We start from the raw sequence: 22635 nt of genomic DNA on the forward strand, positions 1-22635 counted from the left end.
AACCAGAAAACAAAACATAATCAAAGGAAGATTTTCATGCAAAATAAAGGTAAAAACCTACTCATCTACACATGCAAACTCAATTTATTCAACGAACTAATACATATCCTAAACAAGAGCAGTTGACTGGTTCATGGTTTGAGTGATCAAAGGAGGACCATATGTCTTCCAAATCTTGCTGAATGAATCTAAAATCAAGGACAAGGATGGGCTTGAAAATTTCAAGGTGACAACAATTCATGAACCAGAAAACAAAACATAAGCAAAGGAAGATTTTCATACAAAGTAAAGGTAAAAACCCACTTAACTGCACATTCAAAATGTTTAACCAAATTTGGCATTACCTAAAGAATAGATAGTAACATATCAGTTCAATATTGCAGGATGACAAACATTACTTACCTATGATGGATGCTAACCAAAGACAAACATTACTTACCTATGATGGATGCTAACCAAAGAAAGAAAATAATGGCCAAACCAAAACAATCATTCTAAATCTCTCTATCAACCTGATCATTGTGGCATGAAAATTTCGGAAAGATCTGGGAGGTTAGAATTGATGGAGAACTTGATCCATCCCTTTTTCTCAATATATTTGAGACACGACTACATCACAAGCCCAACCATGATAGTGTAAAGACATAAAAATAACACCTTGCTTGAGGAAAAGGTCAACCCAATGCAGATCAATATGGTAGGAGGAATACACATAATAATGGCTACAACTATTCCCACAGGTATCTTGTAAGGCCGAGATGTACTAGGATGTTTAACTCTTAACCATACAAATGAGATGAACTCTAAAACTGTTCCAAAACAGTATAGGATATTCTTTGCTGCTACAATCTCTTGGAAGCTAAACAATGACAATAATAGCACACTAGAAGCTAAAATCAAAATTTCAATCATAGGAGTTCCACAGTGAGACCTCTTACCAAAGAACTTAGGCAGCATCCCCCGTTCTGCCATACCCAAAAGCTGGAAAGAGTCATTGCTCATCTCAACTAGAAACATGCCCATATTTGACATTGCTAAAGTGGCATGGATCCACCATCTTAATGAATTTCCCCGAAGAATTTTAGCAATTTTAGAGAAATAACCCTTAGACCATAACTCATCATTGACTGGAACAAAACCAATAAAAATAGGGAAGAAATAACCAAGCACCACTAATATCAAAGTATAAATCAAAGCCTTTGGAAGAGTTTTCTTTGGGTTGTTCACCTCACCAATAACTGTGCTTATTGAGTCTCAATAATTTAGATTCCAGAATAGAGTGTGCAAATACAAATTCCAATCCACTTCATGTAGATTTACCTCTAACCATCTAGAAGGCTCTAGCTTCGGATATACGACAATCCCCATAACCACAAAAGTAAGAAGTGAGGAAATCCCTAAAATTACAACAAGCCATCCCACAATAGACAATCCCCTATAGTTCATATAAGTAAGGACAATTGTCAAAACTATTATGGCTAGGATTCTTGGTACACCACCACCTAAACCTAGGAAAGCCGACTTCAAATAATCAAGGAACAAAATTGGGTAAAATGCGTTATCAATAACTCTACTTAACCATTTCACCCAACCCTGCGGAAACCCCCAATTTAAGATTTTTAATTCTTCCTAGGTTCGGGGCTTGGGAAATTGATTTTAGAAAATATGAATGGCTATACCACATAACAAATTGGCCTCAACAATAGCAAATACTGAACTATAAATTGTGAACAATGATATTTAAGAAACTATACAAAAACTAATGCTGCCCTAGGTGCAATTTAATAGTGGTGGCTCCAGGATTTTTTTCTAGGAGGGTCAATAGTGTAGTAATTTTTGTGTGCTAAAAGTTGTGTAATTTTTTGCTAATGAAGAAGAAAAGTGCAGGAAAAACAATTTCATTCCGCGGCTAATGGTAAAGTAAGCCAGAGTTTCTTATTTCTTTGGATTATTGGAAATAAACATATTCAAATCAATACATGAAGGACACATATTCTTTATATCTTAGGATGAAATGCCTCAAAAAATAACAAGATGGAACAAGTAAGAATATGCTTTCAGACACTGCTTGTACATTCAACATGCAATGCATTGATTTAGAAGAGTCCGGTTGCTGCACCTTCATTTTTCTCCATCTTTATGTTGAAGTCAAGAACTGCTTGAACCATGTAACAGAGTCCTTTGGATATCTCTTGAGCTTGTCTTTATAATCAACAAAATAGAGACCAAATCTTGAAGTATATCCAGCTGCCCATTCCCAGTTATCCATTAAAGACCATGCAAAATACCCTCTCACATTGCAACCATCATTCCTGCATGTATCAACAAAGCAAACCATTATAGATCTTATCAACAATGACTAATGAATATGTGCTTGCTTGATAGAAGACACTATTACATACTTGATTGCAGCTAGCAAGTTGGTTAGATGGTCATTGTGATATTTGACCCTTTTCTTATCCTTTAGAGCATCTTTAATGGAGATAAGTGAGTTGTTTGGATCATCCATCCCTATACAACCATGATAAACAAGATTTAGATTGAGATTTTAATCATATCTGTAGCACATTGATGCGGATAAATTTGTTCAAACTATAGATGCTGATAATTCAATCACATTTTAGAATAAAGCAATGCTAGAAACACAAGAAGGTTCACAATATTTTTTTCACAACTTACAAAGGTTGCAAGTTGTGATTGGTGCAACATCACTTGCACATGATCTCACCACTAATACTACTTTTTATTACACACCAATCACAACATGCCATCTTAACTGCTGATAAATTTTTGTTTAACGAGACCCATTGTTTAGGATATCCATTGAAATGTGTTCATTTATGAAATAAATAATAAGTACTTGTATACAAATCAGCAAGGTTAAATGGAATAACTATTGAAAAAATTGAACAAAAATCTGAACAATTCTTTTATTTTTAATCCATTATAGAAATAGTGCACTGAGTTAGTTGCTTTTGAAAACACAGAATTTACCTTAAATGCTGTTTAAAATGTGACAACTTAGTTTATAGGGTATGAAAACTTCGAGTCTTTTAAAGGATTACCATTTTCAGTTATAATAACTAGAGGGTTCCCATACTTTTGCTTGATGTAGTTCATTAACTTTCTGATCCCTTCAGGTACTATGTACAACCAAATAGAACTTGCCTGCAATTTATAATCAATTTTAGTACCCAAAAAAAAACTCTCTCACCAAAATCTAGCGAGTCCAAAAAAAAAAAAGGTCAATATAAGCTAGATTGGTGTTGGTTGGCTCTCTATCATGTCATGCTACCTTCTTTCCTAGAATATAGAAAATGTTAAACCTATAATCAATTTTAGTACAAAAAACTTATAAATTGACGTGACAATAAATGAAATTAGTGCCACTTCAACAACAATATAAATAAATTTCATAAGTATCCTTTTGTGATTGGTGACACATCACTACATCAGTTTGTTTGATTTAGAATTTAATCATATTTGTAATATCCTTAATATCACTCTTATATATAAACTTATATGTTGCTTTAGATACACTTACCCTGTCTCCAATAGCTTTCCCATCTTTGAATGCTGAAAACAAAGACAAAAACCGATATGACAAAAGTAGAATACAAAGTTAAAACAAATAGATCATTATTTCTAACTAGGTAATTTTTCCAAACAATATTACTAAAATTTATGCAATTTTAGAAAGGAATCACCATTAACTTACGTAGGGTAATTGCACCAGAGTCTGCAATGGAGTCGTTTAGTATTTTACCGAGTAAATCACCTGAATTCTTTCTTGCATAAAATGTTGTATAGTAATTAATGCCAACAAAATCCAAAGAACCCTTGAGAAGAGCTGCCTTGGATTTAGAAAATTCTGGCAACCGGTTTCCTACCCTACTTCTCATCGAGCTTGGATAATCCCCTAAGATCAAAGGCTCAATAAACCTGCAAATATAATGTAACAATTCTACTAAGTAACAACATAATTTAAAATCTAGGAAAACCATAAAAGGTTTACAAATTAATACTACAATTGATGTGATTGATGCTACATCAACAACATAATAAATAAATTTCTGAATTACTTTTTATTTATTTATTAAAACTTGTTTGCAAGATTTACGTAGTATAAATTGTAGTAATAGTACCATCACTCTAAACTACATCAAAACAAAATTGTTGGGTATAGCAGAAGCTATTTGTTGGAATAAGTAGTAAACAATTAACGATTATGCCAGTATAATAGTGTTTTTAAAAAAAAAAAAATTTAAAACCCTTATTTTTCTCTTTGTTAAGCATTCTTTGAACCAAAATGTGTAGCTGAATAAAAGTTAAAAGTTACCAGCCAAGCTGAAAATCTTGGGCTCTTTGAGCAGCTTCAATGTCATCTGTGGAGTTTGTTGCTGGTTCAAACCACATAACATCAAAAGCTATTCCAAGTGATCCACGCTGTTTTTGCTGCACAATGGACAAGGAAGAATCAAGCAGTGTTGTTTATATCTAGTTAATCATGAATGCTGCCAAGCAATGTATAAGTGCATGCACAGACATATACAAGCATGATTACATATGTTAGTGTACACCAAGTACCAATGACTATTTCATATAATGTTTCATCCTTCTTATGTTGATTTGAAATAGTATTAGTCATCATACCTTGTACTTTTTCTTGTATACATCTGTCACAGTAGCATGAGAAAGGAGAACATTATGGGCAACAATGTAAGGCTCGGTTGCAGAGTTTCCTGCCCTACAAAATACGTGAAGTAAGATAGAGCATCGCCCTGGTGCCTGGAGGCCGACGTCGTACCCTTGGACAGTAAATGTATGAGGCTCATTGAATGTGATCCAGTGCTTCACCCTGTCACCAAATTTCTGAAAGCATGTCTCGGCATACATTGCAAAGTCCTTTCTGTAACCAACTATGATTAGTTACTTGAACTGCCAGCATATAAACTATTCAAATTCACAAAAAAAAAAAAAAAAAGAGGAGAGAAAAGTACAAAAGTAGGATCAATTACATGATTTGTGGGTTCAACCATCCCTGGTATTTATCTTCTAGTGCTTGAGGAAGATCCCAATGGTAGAGGGTCACATATGGTTCAATTCCTGCACATGTTGTCTTATATTGCATAAGCATAGCTCCATAGGAATGTATAACGGATATGTGCTTGACATTTTTAATGCTATCATCAAGTTTATAAAAAAAAAAAAAAAGGTTGTTATCAACAATCTGATGGTTACAGCCTTCAAATTGGTTTCAGGTTTCAAAATATGGTCTTCACCCTTAAAAAGAGGGGTTTTGATTTGACTTGATAGTGTAAATCAATGCTAGCCTAATTTATAGATATGTAAGCTTACCTTTGGCTAGTAAAGCATTGATGAGGTTGTTATAGTGATCAACTCCTTTCTGGTTGATTTCACCACTTCCATCTAATAGACAGGAACTCACAATAAGAACTGTCATTCTTAATTCTACTCTTAAATAAAGTTGTAGAGAAACTATTTTGAAAAATAAATAAGATGTTGAATAGCTATATTATAAAAAATAAATACAAAGTTCTTTTGAAATTTCCCAACATTGGGTCAAGTTAAACAATGCTTAGGAAGTAATAAAATAATCCACATGAGACTAGGAACTTAAGGTTAACTTCTATCTTCTGATATGAGAGCAGGTAGGACATTCTACCATATCAAAGAAGGACAAAGCATAAAGCAGTTAATTTCTTTCATAAAAAAATTGTTTAAAGCATGGTGTGATTGAGTGATATATGACACCTGTAGCCTGCATTTCATGTAAGCTAATTTATTTTTGAACCATCCCCAATCCAAAGATCACTTTTATTTAAGCATTGTAACTGTTGATTGAAGGCTTTATTTGCTTGATGAATTAGTTCTAGATGAGCACTAATGCTGATTCCAAAGAAGACTTACTAGGAAAAATTCGAGACCAAGCAATTGAAAACCTATAGGCATCCATTCCCATGTCCTTCATAAGTTGTATATCTTCCTGTTTGCAAAAAACAAAAAAATTTAAAAATGTGTACCTTCTATCAAGAGAATACAAGTAAAAAATCATTTCTAAACCAGGTTTGGCTATGTTTAAAGCAACTCATTCAAAAAAATGTACTTGAAATATGCCTTAGAAGCATTCCTATGGCTAATTCAAAAATTAAGCAAGCATGCATACACTTCTTTCAAGTCTAGTTTCTGACAATTTGCACATTCAAGGTTGTCCTAGACTGAGTGAGACATATGATGTGCCAATATATTTGTGTTCAAATCAGAACACTCTTATGGTATAAGCAGAGGATATCATCCTAGAAGGCCATAAATCAGTCTTATATCATCTAATGACTAATCCCTCATTGAATGTGCATGACCATGTATGAGCATGATTGGCTATCATGGGATGAATCATAACAAACTAGTATTATTTCACCTAGTAAAAGAACCAAAAATGGATTGAGTAGATTTACATTATAACGGTGATAATCATCCACAGCAACGTCGGCATTACTGAAATCAGCTACTTTACCTGTAACAGAATACAAAGGTAAACAATAATCAAAGCCTTGAAAAACTCAATTATTTCACAGTTGTTAGGTACACAGTAGAGCTTTATGGACTTTCCTGCTAAATTCTAAATGGTATTTAAAACACAGCCAACCACTCCAATTGGTCATATATTGAATGATGGTTTGATTGCCAAAAGCCTAGAAAACTTTGACATATTTGAAGTGGGCTAATAGGACTTAAGTATCATAATGATTACAAAGTAAGAGCCAGAAAATTGCTACAGACAAGAGGCTAAGAAGCACAAACACTTCAAATCCCTTGGTGTGTCCATGTTAGACATGTTAATGATACTTCTGCATGCGTGTCCTTGTTATGTTGGGAACACAATTTATTTATTTAAAAGTTCCTCAATTTTAGATTTGTTTTAAATATTTTAATGGTTGTTATTTATTTAGAAAATTTAAATGAATATAAAATATGTCTCTAAATAAATAAAATATACCTAAAGATATATTTTAACTAATTAATTAATTGTCGCATTCCCACCATGTTATGTTCTAATTTTCAAGAATTTCCATGTCGTTGCATCTTGTGTTAGTGTTGGTGTCCATACTACTTAGGAAAACTTTCTAGTCATTTTTGTCTAGTGTTTGTTTTTTTTTTTTTGCTTATAACAACTGGGGGATGGAGATTCAAATACAAGTTTTTCTAAGAGAATTAGATAGTGCTACTAAGCTATAAGAATCTTGGTACTTGTGTCTTACTTTTACACTTATGTTTGGTTCAAAGAAAGAGAGGTGGAAGGGAAAGGGGGTGTGGATGGGTGGAATTGAAGAGGAGAGAAAGGAATTTGAAGGATTTTGTTTCCCTCCATACCCACTATTAACTTTCCTTCTAAGTAGGAAGAAATGGAGAGTGAGTGAAATAGAAAGTTTAAATTTTGATTTTTAATTATAAAAGTGAAATCATGAAAGATAAAATTTTTCACTTCTGCTCTATTTCCTCTTCTTCCCCTCTCTTATTTTCTTTTTCCTTTTTCTCCCCCTCAATTTTGCCAAACATAGTGTAAGATTTTAGATTTTGAGTGCGAAAAAAATTAAATTGAAGAAACAGGTGACACTTTGAATATGGTAGCACACTAACAGATAATGGCAGACATGATTTGAGTAATTCATCATAAGACGAAAGTCAAAGAGAGATACAATGATAATTTTTTTTTCATTGTTAATATACGCAATAATATTACGGAAAATTCTTAATTTATATTGTACTGAACAAATGTGTATAATATTATACACATTTTTTTAGTGTAAATCTTACATTGCTAATACAATATAAACTAAGAATTTTCCTAATATTGTTTTTGTTGGGATTATATTTTTCAAATGAAAACTAAGAATTTTAATAATGTTAGATTTACTTTGTACCCAAAATATATATATTTACCAAAAGTATGTGAAAAAGTGTCCCAAACAGTGGGTCCCCTCCCGTCCTCTTTCACGGCTCCTTCATACTGCATAGATCAGAGGGCAATTCTTAGAAAACAGCATAAATATGGATTATATGATCAAATCACATCACATGCACTTCTTGGTTTTTGGCTTAGGCGAATAAACCAATGAAGAAAAAGACAATTCAGCAATAATAATGCTATTTTTAATTTAAGCTGAAAGTTCTAACATGACATTAACACTAATGAGAAAAATAAAAAGGGAATCTTATTAATATTCTAAATGCAATAATTTTCATCTTGTTCTCTCGACTTGCCAAACAGATGTGCTAGTTTCCACCAAGTCAAATCTACACTGATGAGTGAACTGGCCTCCATAAAATTAATAAGTTTAAAAACAAAAAATATTTCACTTTTTTTTTTTTTTTTTTCCTAATAAGAGGTGATATGTTGTGATTGTTACTAAAGTGATAATAAAAGTTGTGGTAGTGACCTCATGTAAAAATAATATTACTCCAATTGAAAATTGTCAAGTTAATAATTGCAATTTTTTTTCCTCTAACCTTAAAACATTTACATCAGTCCTTATAAAATAGAATAAACTTTACATTTTCCCTAACTCCCAAAATCTCCCACACCAGTCTATGTATTGTTGTGGAAAAATATAGTTGTGCTATAGTAGATGTGTAAATTTACATAATTACTATAGCTTTGCAAATGAATATTTTAATAATTCTTTGTACTTGTTTTGGTTTGACCATGAGAGAGGAAGAAAGAGAAATGATTTGGGATAATAATAAAAAATTACCTGTCATGCTATGGCGTTGGTAGCATGCCCAAGGAGGCTGCCTAGGCTTTGGCTGCCAAGGCCATGGCATGCCCGCATGCATGCTCCCAAGGTCATGACAGCTCCCATGGGTAAGTAGTCAAGGCCAAGCCATGGTGGCCGTGGCCTTGAAAAGGTAGCCTCGAGAAAGGAAATAGTATTTTAATGAAATGAAATGTAAAATAGATAAACTGATGTTGAGTGTTTTGAAAAGTAAGTATATATAAAATAAAATAAAGTAAGTTCTTATACTAAAATAAATGGAAATTTTTACACGAACTAATGCAAATATGACAAAAAATAAAAATACAAGATAATCACTTGCCAAATTAGTCATTGTGAAAAACTTTGTGAGTCTAACATTACTAAGGATAAAAAAGGAAAGACAAAAAATAATTAAAAAAGGTATTGAGTTGAGTAACTCACCTAAGGATCTATTTAAAAAGATGAAACTTGAAGGAAATTATTATTATTAGGAAAATTATTGAATAATCCGAAAGTACTATAAATGCGTACTCTCTCACCTTATATAAATTATGAGTCCCACCATAAATTTAATTAATAGGACCCACAGTAATGTGAGAGGAGGAGTACATATTTATGGTACTCTGAGAGTACTCAATAATTACCCTTATTATTATTATTATTATTATTGTAAAGGTTAGTCGTTATGTTTGTGTCGTGAGGTTATATAGTCCCATGCAAATCATGAAGGACTAAGAAATAAGAATATTTGTGAATTTATAAAAGATTAGCTTTTTTTTGTTGGGGGGGGGGGGGGGGGGGAACTACTGATACTAATTTCTATATAATTTTGAGGAACAAATAGATTTTATAGGAATTTCCTCAAATGATTGTAAATGCAAGTCATTCGCTCACTCAGTCGCCACATCTAAAGCTTAAAAGTCAAAAAAGTCTATTTTTAGTTATTTCCCTTATATTTTCTGGTCCCAAAAAATAGACACAGAATAATTGGTTCCCCTATATTCTCGAATCTTAAGGAGTTTGTCGCCTATCCCCGCCACTTCATAAGCGAAATAAGTTGGAATGACAAATATGCTCTTATTTTTTTTTGACAGAGACAAATATATTAGATAGAGAAAGAAAGAAAAAGAAAAAAAAAAGAAGAACCAAGCACTTTTCATACCCAGTTCTTTACAAACAAAAAAAAAAAAAAAAAATTTACCCAGTTCTTTTCAGATACTCATGAAGAAAGAGTGAGATAAATTAAGAATCAAATTTTTTTTAGAAAGAAAAAGAAAAATGAAGAACTAAGCACAACACTTTTCACTGTTTTTGAGATATTTGATAAAGGAGTTTGAATAATGTTGTTTGGATGTTTTTGATATATTTTTCAGTGAAAAAATGTGTAAGTGTGTTTAAAATGCTCAAAAAAATTGCTTGAAATGGGCTACCAAACGGGCTTTCTTTTCTTATCGTGGTTGAGTGGCTGTAGTGCACTTTCTCATACGTGGAAAACAGCTTTAAGAAAACAATAACTCTATTGGGGTGCTTATTGTGCACTGGTGCGCAATAACAATGTTAGTACGTGTTATGAGTGGAATGGATGGATATGGTTTCTCTAGCTGGATTTGAGGTCAGTTGGTCCTCCAATGGAAAAGAGAAAATAACAGAGAAGGAAACAGAGAGAAAGAGAATGTAAATTGGGAACAATCGTCTTATTGATATTTCTGTACAACCTTTCCCTTTATACCCTTGACTATTGCCTTGCCGTCTAAACCCCGTGTCTAGTACTACTCCAACTAAACCCAATTTCCTAACTAACTTCTAACTACCTAACTTGCCACCCTGCCACTTGTCCTCACTAACTTACTTGTATACCACAATCTCAATACACTATACAATATTGACACCGAACCTACAATACAATTGCATTACAATCATTCAACAACCCACCTTGTAATCTGCACTAACCCAAATATCCCTAACAGTACGTAACAGGTTTATTATGGAAAAATTATTGTTCCAACAACAACTTTCTAGCCTTAATAAATTATGAAATTTTTTTGGTGTTTCTGTACTTTTTAAGAAATTCACCAAAATATTCATATTCACGTGCAAACAGGACACAAAAGAAGTTGTTTTGAATTTTGATCTCCACAAAAGGAAACAAAATTGTGTGAGTTTTGTTTGACTCTTCTCCTAGAGAAAAAGCTTGCATTACAGGGGCCCAAAAAGCATATCACAGACATAACTGATAAAATATCATTGATATCAATAATAATAAATAAATAGAAGGTCTTGGTTAATGGGGTCATGACCAACCTGGAAAGCAGAAGAGGCAGTCCCGAAAACGAAACCCTTTGGAAAGCTTCCTCTGGTAATATTCTCTGACAAACATATGTGGATTCTACAAACCATCACGAGTGTAACCAAAGCAATGCCTATTCTTCTCAGCCTCATAGTTTGTTCAATGAATTCTTGTTAGATATGAGAGAGAAAGGAAGATAATTTTCTGTACCGAGGACTAAGACTTGTTTGGATTCACAGAAAGAAAAGAAAGAGAGACAGAGATATATGGAAGAAGAAAGAGACGAAAGTATTGCAACTTGTATTAAGACTAAGACTTGGTTGGATTGTATTTAAAGGAGATAGATAGAGAGGGATTGGAAGAGTAAAACAGTGAGAGAAGAGAATGTTTTAGATTATACGGTCATTGAGTAAAAGCTAAAAAAATGATGGTGTTAAAGTGGTGCATCATGTGGCTTTGGTTTTTTTAGGTCCTGAGTTCACACGTTTTTGCACCATAAACAAGCATTATCCATGGGATTGCTTTTCGATACCCTTCTGCTTTGCTTTCATCTATGTTCTGATCACTGATGTCATTGGTGCGTTATTAATATTATCATGTTTCTTTTTTTTTTTTAATGTATCTTATTCACTTTGGCCGACCATAATAACCGCAAAGAATTCTCATCATTAAGTTAATTATGGTCCTGTTTCACATTTTTTTTAAGGTACAACTGTATAAATTGACCAAAATAAATCTCATTCAATTCAAATAACGCATAATAAGTCTGATTTTTCATTCCACTCAACAATTTTGGAGCGTGCATTGTATATTCCTCTAATAGTGGCCTTTGTTCACTGTTTACTTTCTGAAACTTTGCATCTAAAGTAAATTCTCAATTAACAATTAATAATTATCTAATACATGCGTATATATTCTCGAGTAATTCTTAAATATTTCGGAAGCACAGTGAATAATATGTTCTCATCTCACATTTATGGTAAGATCCACTCATTAAATTCATAATAAATCCTTCATAAATGTAAAAAGAGAGCATCATTTCACTATACTCCAATAATACGTAAGTATTTTCTTATATTCTTCTCCTCATAATCCTTGAGTCTTGCAATCGCATAAATCACATACCATATAATTAATGAATAATGGGGCTTATCATTCTGTCAATATCCTCTAACCAAAAAATAAAAGGAATGAGACTTTGTTTGTATAATTGTATTGCGTGCAGCTGGATTCTCTGTTTTTATATAAATAGCCCATGCATTTCCTTTTCTTGTTAGGTGAGTATATGACCAATCTTAGTCACAGTGACTGTGTTTGTATAATTGTATTGCATGCAGCTGGATCTCTATTTTTATATAAATAGCCCATGCATTTCCTTTTCTTGTTAGGTGAGTATATAACCAATCTTAGTCACAGTGACTGTGCTTGTATAATTGTATTGCAGGGAAGACGATTGCGTACGTACCGGCCGGTACCGCCGGAATATTCCGTTCCGGTACCGAAACAAGGCTGAATTGTACCGCTCCAAATAGCGGGGTGTACCGGCTCGTTTCGGCTGTTCCGGCGGTATTTGCATTTCCGGCCGGTACAAATTTAAATGGGTTTTTTTGAAAAAACTTTATAGCCATCATTGAAGCATCACCATGCCAGATCATCAACAAAATAATCTTCTTCTTCGTTTTAGCCACTTAGATCTTCTTTTGAGCCACTGTAATCTCCCTTCGTCTGCTCCGCTTGAATTCTTTCTCTACACAGTACACAGGCTTTGAATGTTTTATGTTTAACTTTGATGTTGTACTTGTACCGGTCAAGCTGTGGTGCTGCTCACCTTATTTTCTCTTGGTTTCTCCGCCAAAAGTTTAAAAGGCTTTTATTTTATTTGCTTTTTCCAAAATTCACGTGACTCCTTGGTCCTTATCTCTCCTCTTTAAACTTAATGCTTATTATGCTTTTTTTTTTTTTTTTTTGTTTGCTTAATGTATTTTGCTCTTTCAAATTTTCAATTATTATTATTATTTTTTTTGTCAATTGCTTAGATGGGCAAGTGTCAACTCCTAGTGGCATTTAGTTTTAATTTAATCTACTTAATAAATTACATGGGTCATAAATGGAAATTTAACTATTCTTAAAATGTATTAACAAATTCTATAAGAGCAATCACATCAGTTTATCTATAATCTTCTAAAATACAAAAAGTACCAATTTTACATATTTTAACCTAAAAAGCACCTACATCAGTCTTTGTAAAGATGTGTAAATATACACCATGGCCGTGTAAATGAACAGTAACCGTGCATATATGCACGGTTACTGTTCATCGTGTAAATGATTTTTTAATTCTTTTTTTCTCTCTCCTCTATCAAACACAACAAACTAGCGCGGCAAAATAAGAAGGAAGAAGAAAATAACCACCAAACTCCCAAACCCAGTGCCACCACCAAACACCGCAACCTAGCATAGAAAAATATCCCAAAATCAACAGAAAATTAACCCAAAATCAACAGAAAAGCAATTAGAAAATCCAACTCAAAATCAAGACAAACCCATTGAAAAACCCAACTCAAAATCAATCAAAACTCACCAAGAAACCCAACCCAAAAACAGTCCAAACCCATTGGAAAACCTAGCCCAAACCATACTCAACGGAAAACTCACGTGAAATGCCCAACGGAGCCGGATTCGCCGCTCGATCTGCTGCCACTGTTGTCGCCCGATCTACTGCCGTCGGGTCTTCCATTGCTACAGCCAGATCTTTCATTGCTGTCATTGGTTGGGGGTGGGAGGCAAAGGGTCAGTGGTGGAGGAGAGAGGGAGGGGCGAGGGAGAGAGGGAGGGCGAAAGCAAAAGGGAGGCCAAATTGGCTGATGGTTGAGGTGGCAGTGGCGGCGAGCTGGATCGACGAGCTGGGAGTGAGCTGGATCGGCGAGCTGGGTCGGCGAGTTGAGAGTGAGTGAGGGAAAGAGAGAAACGAGTGAGTGAGCTGAAAAAGGAAAATAGAATGAGGGAAAGAGAGAATGGGTGAGGGAAAGAGAGAAACGGTTATTAATAAATAATAATAAATAATATTATTTAATTAGAATAGATTTGTAAAATAGATTAATTGATGTGGGTGTTTTGAAAATGTGGTAGTGTAAAATAGAAAAAATAAGTTTTTAGTGAAAAATAGACGGAAATTTTTAGACGAACTGATATGATTGCTCTAAGTCCTAAACAACATAAAAGGTATAGACTCTAAGAAAATTATTATTATTATTATTATTATTATTATTATTAGCGGTAACTTCGAAACGGTACACTGGTATGAAACGGTACCGAAATATTTTGTTCCAATAACTAAACCGAAACAACCTCCAGTAGGTATTGACTCCCTTGACTAGATTCTCTATTTTTATATAAATAGCCCATGCATTTCCTTTTCTTTTTAGGTGAGTATAACCAATCTTAGTCACACACTACAGTTTGATTAAGCTCATATATATATGTGGCAGATGCGTATGCTTAGAGGTAAAATAGATTATTTCTAGTTTTGGATTTCTTGTAATGATCTACAATTCTAATATACGAAAACAAATGTCATTATTACTTAGATTTGTATAGGAAATGAATGAATTCGGTGAAAATGATATTGGCATATAATTCATGAATGACGCGTATTCCTTGTCTATTAGTCTAATCTAATCACTTTTAAACCAACATACTCTGCGTGATTCTTTTGAAAGCTAGGTGTTCAGTTACGAAGCCTTTTCGTAGATAGCTAGGCGATTGTTTCTATAAAAGTGAGCAACCTCATGTGCCTTTCTTGTGCTTATCCAAGACATAAAAAGACACCGTTGGCAATTCCTTTTTCTTTTCTATTTTTGTTTGTACCTGTGTGCTTTTCAGAATAAGTTAGAAACGGGTTTGCCAGCAAGGGCTTGGCTCAGCTGGTAAGGATTGTTCACTCCGCCTAACCAGCCCAGGTTCGATTCTCGCTGCTAGCAGGCTCTTGTTGGTGGGCTGCTGTGTGAGGGATTTAAGGGGAACACAGGTTCAAGCCTTGGCGGGTACCTCAGTGGTCCTTGTGGGTCCTATCCCTCATATGGTTTATACAAACCCGGGTGGCATAATACAACCATAAAGGCTCCCATTTTTTGTTTATCAAAAAAAAAAAAAAAAAGTTAGAAACGGGTTTTGTTTTGCCGACTGCTTTTTGATGAAATGCTAGTTAGTTCACTCAACTCATTGGTGGACACTACACCATTCCAATGCTTAATTTGAGGTGTGTGAAAGCATCTCGTGAGATTTGATTTGATGGTCATATTTGATACGCTACAAATGTGGGGATTCACATGAAAGAACGTTATTGGGTGAGTTTATTTTTATCTATAATAAAAAAATTATACAATTTTTTTTTGTTTTTTTTTTTTGGCACAATAGCATAAGTTATTATCAAAATAAAGCTAAACCTACAAAGATTCCAACACAATCATTTCAGATTAGAGATTACAATTTTCCCTTATTTGATTGATGACAAAATTATTTATCTTTGATTTTTTGGGAAATTTTGTAAGTATGAAGGATATAAGAAGAGAACATAATTTATTGATAAATTTGTCATAATTCACATCTAATAAAATAATATTGAGTGAAATTCTATAACCCTTGAATTATTTAAGGGGTACAGGAAGTACTTGAGAGAACCACTTGAAATAAGATAAAACTTCCACTTCCATTCCAAGCCAAACATTGAAACCAAGCAAATGAAAAATTTCATTGCCTCAGGAAAAAAGAGAACATGTTCCATATATATCACATCTCTTTTATTTTCTGGCCCAAAAAAATAAAAATAAAAATGAAGAACAAGATAAACGGTCTGAGAAAATCCCACAATTAAGGGTCCATTTAGATACAGCTTATTTTGCTGAAAACTAAAAACTCTCTAGCAAAATAATTTTTAAATGTGTGAATAGTGCCGTGAGACTTATTTTTAAAGAAAAAGTTGCTGAAAAGTGAAGTTTGTGGGTCCCATGAACAGTGCATGGGACCCACTTGTGTTGTTGAAATGTGCACTGTACACTAAAGAAAAGTCAACAACTATGGCTAAAAAAAAAAAAAAAAAAAATGAAGAGGAAAATGCAAAACTTGAACGCGCAAAATGTGAATCCAAATCGCACCTAAAAGAAGAGAAAAGTCTATATCCCTGAAATCATAGAAAAATTTCAGACCTTTTCACTGCTTGTGCATTGTGGTAGATCCAAGTGAAGTGAACTGTGAGAGTGGTATGAAATTTTTTGTTTAAGTTTTTAGTGTCTTTAGTAAAGATCATAAAGTTAAGCCTAACATTATGTTTGGACAAAGGGAGATGGGGGAAAAAGGAAAGGTGACCGGAATATACTAAATTTTAGCATATTCCGAACATCTTCCTCTCTACTCTCCTCTCCTTTCATCTCCATTTGTTCCAAACATGCCCTAACTTGTATAACCACATGATTTTACAAAAATAATTCAAATCATAGCCATAGTGCATAACCATGAAAAAATTTGCTGCATAGAGTAACTTCCAAATTGCACACCAACCTACTGGACATGTATTTCCACCTTAATGAGGATATCAAGCTAATGATCACAGAGATATCAGCATAGATCAATTTATTTGCTCTTCCCCCACTGCCTCTATTAAGAACCATCAATAGTACAGCAGACCCCAGCACTGCACCCTTTAAAAAGATGCACAGATTCACAACATTGCTTAACCCCCGTACATAGCTGTGAACATTAAAAATTTAATAGCATTGCCAATTTCCTCATTATTTCTTTGAAGCCCTCATTTCTTCCACAGACCTCAACATTTAACAAGATCCTGTAGCTAAAGCTGACTTAATAAATAGAAAACAGAATCACATTGTTAACAAACCTACCATTTTTCTCGAAAAATATTTTGATCTCCAACTGGCTATCAACTATTGCTTCTTAAGTGCATTCATTTTGTCCCTGAGAGAGTAAAGCTTGGCCCTTCTCACTTTCTTCTTGTCCAGCACCTTTATCTCCTTTATGTTAGGTGAATATCTGTCATACATTACAACAAACGATAACGATAGCTAAAACCAGATATGTGATGCACAAGGAGGTAATTAGTAAACAAACTCCAAAAGTTTGACCTTAGTTTCAAATTTGATTATAGTTTATTTACATCCATATTCAACCACATAATTTCAAATTGGGTAAACAATGTTGTTACTAAGAAAATACACCTGTGCAGAATTTAGACAAGAAACTTATAAATTGTTCTTTTATTTTTTCTTTACAGCAAGTGAATGTGAATCCACTTCATATTGTGGCAACAGAACTGCTAATACTTGTACCAACAAGATCTATTAAAAACAGCAGAACTGCTAATACTTGTATCAACAAGATTTGTTAAAAACAACACCAATCTTTTTCCCCCACATCCACTTATTAAAAGAATAATTTTACAGATTACTGCTTTTTTTATTGACTCCACATCTGTGCATGACTCCCCCCACCGCCCCCTCCAACCCCCTTTTCTCTTAATTGAAAAGATAAAAGTGAAACAACTTATTACATTGCCAATCATTATATTGGAACTTGGAAGTCTAAGATACACAAGTTCAATATAATCCTCTTGTCTGTGGTATTTCAAGATTTGATTAACAACGTATTATGCATATAAAAATGACTACTGGAACTATTTAATGTTGACAAAATGATGAGAAGGCTTCTGTGGACGACTACTGGCACTATCTAACGTTGCTGCCAAGCCACACGGCAAAAAACAGGAAGTTACTTTTCCAGTTAAAAGCAGCAAGGCCAATGCTTATCAAAGGGCCATATTTACTTAAAAGAGCAAAAAGGAACCTCAAAATACTTACAGCGGGAAGAGAGATTCAAGTCCAACCCCAGCCACTAGCCTCCTTAATCTGAATGTAGTATTTAAACCAGCATTACGCCTTGCTATAACAAAGCCTTTCAGAACTGAAACACGTCACTTGTTCTCAGGTACTACCTGTTCATATGAAGGATCATAATGAACAAATTTACTTAGCTGACATAAAAATAGCAACAACATCCTCTTAAAATGAATTTGCTATACCACTTTGAGTTGCACAATATAACCAGGTTTTATATCAGGTATTTCTCGGTTCTCCCTGACTTCCTCTACAGCTTCCTTATCTAAAATCTGTGAAGTACAATACCAATTATTATCAAATTGAGGAAAAGAAGATGATACTATTGATTACTCTAATAGCAACACAAAGATGCGTGCCTGCATTATGTGCTTGGCAGTTTTATCGAGCCTCTTAAATTTGATCCTGGGAGTTACATCAGGGATAGATGCAGAAGAATCCTGTGAAGCCGATTCAACAGTATTTTCAACCGTTGTAATGCATCTGCTAGTGAAAGGAGGAAGCACAGCTGCCCAATGTAACAAACCTGGCCTAGAACTTCTGCTTGACACTGATACTGAAGGTATGCCATTATTAGATGGTGTTGCCATAGCTGCTTGGGAGCTGATTCTTGTCTGCAAGAACAAATATGTAAACATCATACAAAGATGTCTTGATTTGAGAAAAAATAATAGCTAATAATTCACCCAAAAAAATTTCCTCCACAAATAAATGTTAAACAATGTAAACCATGAAGTGTAATCGCCCAACTGCACCTTTCTAATTCAAAGTATGAAACGCATAGAGCTCATTGGCTAATAATTAATTTTCCCACAAATTGGTAAGCATAAAATGCAAGTTAAGTGAAAGAAGTTCAGCTGGTATCAATTCTCTAGATTTCAAAGTCACAGAGGTGGAGTAAAAGACAAATAACCGGTGAACACAACTCCAAAAATCTTCGGGAATAGCATTAACAAAGATCATAATTTATTATCAGTCACTTTTGCAGCTGTTAACAGTAACATACTTGCCTGAAGCATCTCTATATTGCCTTTTTTGTATTTTTTTTTTTTTTTAATAGTGGTATTTACACATGCACCCAGTGTATTATTATCATTACTTCACCCTCCACCTTGCTCTTACAAGGGGAAGAGTGATTTGAGCTAGAGCTCATTGGTAGCATCTTCATATTGCATCTAAGAGACAAGATATGAATCTTCAGACAATCAACCACTTAACCCCCAAAACAGTACATATGCCTATTGGAACTCAATTCCACACTAATCGAAAGATTGGGTGCCATCCACGCTCATTATTCCACACATCAAGCTCACTTTATTATCATAACCAACAAAATTTCACTCGACATGCCAAACAAAAGCTTTCACGAGAAACAATTATCTCATGATCACAAGAAGCTCGAAAACATCAAGATCAAAGACACGTTTGACACATGTATTGATTGACAAAGACGCACAACACAATGTTGCTTCAAACCTCTATGCGTTCACCAACATTTAGCAATATTTTACTCATAATTAAACCTATAACAACTAATCAACCATAATAATATCCAAATTGGCTGATACTAGATACTATTAAGACAGTTCTTTTTTTTTTTTTGGATAATCAAATTTTACTTTTTTCTAGAGTTGGGTTTTATGTTCTCTTCCTTCTGTTTTATCCTTGATGGACGCTAAGACCCTGTAGTCTCTGAATCTGTCTTTAGCCAATAGAAAATTGGAATATGTTCTTTATTTGATATAATGTAATAAATCACAACTCGGGATTTTTTTAATACCATTCTACCAGAATCTACCTATTTTAGCTGATATGATGGTAATTCTCTTTTGAATATCATCTATTCAAATTCTCGTGTGTGCTAGTTAAGTAGTTATACTCAATGAGTCTCGTCTGCTTTTCTTTTCCTTCAAATACACTTTGACCCGCCAAAAAACGAAACCCCTTTCAATGAGCTAGGTACCAAAGACGATACTTTTACTCAAGTAGTTGAGTTACTTAGAGAGAATTTCTGCATTTTCAACAGAAATGTTAAGCAAAATCAGCAAAAAAAAAATTAACAGAGCATTATAACTACTGAGACAGATATAACCAAATCACAAATTTTTCCAAATTAACATTTAACAACCATTTAATTTGGATTAAACCCAATTACAAGAGTGTCCAATTTTTTCAACGTGCCCATGATTCTTAGCTTATATAACACTAATAAATATAAATAAATAAATCAAAACTAAAATAAAAAAAAAAACAAAAAAAAAACATAATCAGTCTGAAGATGGTAGTACATTAGAGTACAATGAGTGAGAATACATACGAATTTGGAGAGGGACCCTAAATAGCGAGCATTTGAAAACCCAATTGAGCTGCCATGAAATTTGGCAGTTGCAGTGGCAAAGTGAGAACCGTTTGATTTCAAGTCAACGTTGTTTGAGCATTTCAAATCAACCAATCGGATGCTCCCACGTTGCAGAAATTTTTTTTTTAGTGTTTTTGATATACCTGTGGTGAAAAAATGGGTAAAGTTGATTAAAATATAAAAATGTGTGTTTGAACCGCACAACCAAACATGACCAGAGAATAATTGTTGAGCATTGAATGTGAATAAGTTAGGTTTGGAATAGAGAGAAGAAGCTATGAAATCGAGAATTTAGTTACCGAGTTTGGAAGCAGAAAGCAACGACGGATGGTGATTTTCTTCATCCGGTGAAAATGGAAAATCGAAAACCCTTGCAGTGGAACTGAGGGTTTAGAGGAAAATGAAAGACCGGAAGGATGGGCTGTTGATGGGCCTGGTATGGGTGATGGCCCACATTCATTCATAATGATACAATAGTGGCCAAGTTAAAAAAAAAAATGATATATAGACCTCGAGTATGTAATTGTCATCCTGTTCCACACACACTAAGACTAGGTTATTACATTGAGGAATCTCCTAAAAGTGGTCCTAAAAAGGTTTCAAATCTAGGATCTCATAAATATAAATGAGCTTTAGTGGTTTCTTCGAGTATATAATTGTCCTTCTGTTCTAAACACACTAAGAGTCTGTTTAGATACCGCTTATTTGCTAAAAACTGAAAATACTGTAGCAAAATAATTTTTTAAAGGCAAAACACTGTAGCAAAACCCATGGTTGCATTTTCAGTTCTTGGTGGTCCGTGAACAGTACCCATGGGATCCACTAAAAAAATGCAAAATGCAGAAAACTCTGTACACAAACACATGCTAAGACTAGGTTATTATAGGGAGGAATCTCTTGAAAGTGGTCCTAAAGAAGTTTCAAAATTAGGATCGCATAAATATAATAGAGATTTTGTGGTTCGAAGCAAACTCTTATTCTTGTATGAACGATGGATCTCATTACAAGTTATGAATTTAACTAGTGGACTTATCATTTATGTGAAAGGAGAATGTATCATATCGTTCTATTTTTTAGAGTACTGAATAACAATAAGTCTAGAGGAACGATAAAATTATAATAAATTTCACAATTAATTAAGGGGGCAAGTTGTTAATATTAGATAATAAAGTTGTGTAAGCAGTTAGAATCAATAACTTGCTAATTCAGCAAGTGTGAAATTTGTTGTGAAAACAGTTTTGTTTGTGATACATCCTCAGATCCCTGTCGGCTTTTTGCCACATTACCAATCCTATTTGGATGACCAAAAAGAAGTAAAGAAGGACGACCAATTCTAGGGTGTTAGTTACAGCTTACAAGAGACCTTTACAACGTTTGAAAAAGATTTTAATTTTGTGTGTTGTTTATGAAAGCTTTAGGTGTGAAAAATATTGTTTGTTGAATTTGGTATTTAGTGCCTAAGTTTTTTGTACTATGAGCAATTTCAAATGAGGGGTTCAAGTGATTGCTCAGTGATAATGACTTCTTTTATGGTACTCATATCTATAGTTTGAATCTTGCCCCCCATACAATCTAAATAAAAAAAGAAGAAGAATAAGTAACATTATTTTTTGTAGTAATTTATACTTTAAAAGTTAATATGACTTGTTATAATTAGAGTAACAATAGTTTATGTCAGATTTCTTATTCAATCATCAGAAACTTTACCAGTTGAACTAACTGGAACTCATTTCTGTTTATATATAATAACTTACATTATATATTTTTTCTTTAAAAAAAAAAAACTTACATTATATTGATAATTTTAAGTTTTTTGATATTTTTCCCAATATCTAGATCAATATTTATGGAATTTAAGCCAAGATATCTCTAATGAAATTTTCAAGTATTATTCTAAATTTTTATAATCAATAAAGATCTCTTGAGATATCACTAGGAACTAAAACCCATGGCTTAGGATTATCCCAGAACCTAGATAAAAGGTTTAGAAGTAACCATAGGACTAGGAAAGATCCTAGTCTACTGTTTTAATTCTAAAAATACAAAAAGACCTATTAAAGATTTAAATCATTTTGGCAATAACAAAGTCTTCAAACAAATTTTTTTTTTAATCTCCTTTAACTTATTACACAGTGATTTAGATAATAATCCATATGTAAACTAATTTAAGATTTTTAATTCTTCCTAGATTTTGGGCTTGGGAAATTGATTTTAGAAAGTATGAATGGCCATACCACATAACAATTGGCCTCAACAATAGTAAAATACTGAACTATAAATTGTGAACAATGATACTTGAGAAACCAT

General features: G+C 33.5%; 1 protein-coding gene and 2 pseudogenes across 4 annotated transcripts; all 3 read right to left on the minus strand.

The window, feature by feature from the left end:
* Positions 1 to 516: 516 nt before the first annotated feature.
* LOC115981392 lies at positions 517 to 2125 on the minus strand (annotated as a pseudogene).
* Positions 1907 to 11383, minus strand: LOC115978889 (beta-glucosidase 40-like). 4 transcript variants are annotated; one of them, XM_031100776.1, is made up of 13 exons: positions 11079 to 11375; positions 7963 to 8029; positions 6477 to 6535; positions 5932 to 6007; positions 5359 to 5430; positions 5019 to 5106; positions 4654 to 4909; positions 4340 to 4455; positions 3719 to 3942; positions 3545 to 3576; positions 3066 to 3168; positions 2403 to 2511; positions 1907 to 2312 (listed from the first exon to the last, which is right to left on the minus strand). In XM_031100776.1, exons 1-13 carry the CDS (start codon positions 11214 to 11216, stop codon positions 2138 to 2140), a joined length of 1515 nt encoding a protein of 504 aa, XP_030956636.1. In that variant the 5' UTR covers positions 11217 to 11375; the 3' UTR covers positions 1907 to 2137. The 4 variants fall into 4 exon arrangements, 3 of the variants coding, with proteins under 3 accessions (XP_030956636.1, XP_030956637.1, XP_030956638.1); XM_031100777.1 differs by lacking the exon at positions 5359 to 5430 and having other exon boundaries at positions 11079 to 11377; XR_004088889.1 differs by lacking the exon at positions 3066 to 3168 and having other exon boundaries at positions 2221 to 2312; positions 11079 to 11381.
* A 4848-nt stretch (positions 11384 to 16231) lies between these two features.
* On the minus strand, positions 16232 to 20498 carry LOC115978891 (annotated as a pseudogene).
* Positions 20499 to 22635: the final 2137 nt, after the last annotated feature.

The sequence above is a fragment of the Quercus lobata genome, chromosome 3, assembly GCF_001633185.2.
Source record: "Quercus lobata isolate SW786 chromosome 3, ValleyOak3.0 Primary Assembly, whole genome shotgun sequence".
Lineage (NCBI taxonomy): Eukaryota > Viridiplantae > Streptophyta > Magnoliopsida > Fagales > Fagaceae > Quercus > Quercus lobata.

What these genes read in the sequence shown, in the direction of transcription:
- LOC115978889 (XM_031100776.1), bottom strand. Translation starts at nt 11,216, where the DNA reads ATGAGGCTGAGAAGAATAGGCATTGCTTTGGTTACACTCGTGATGGTT. An exon ending in AGTTATTATAACTGAAAATG is followed by an intron (nt 2,512 to 3,065) that starts GTAATCCTTTAA and finishes ATGGTTGTATAG; the next exon opens with GGATGGATGATCCAAACAAC. An exon ending in AACTTGCTAGCTGCAATCAA is followed by an intron (nt 2,313 to 2,402) that starts GTATGTAATAGT and finishes TGATACATGCAG; the next exon opens with GAATGATGGTTGCAATGTGA.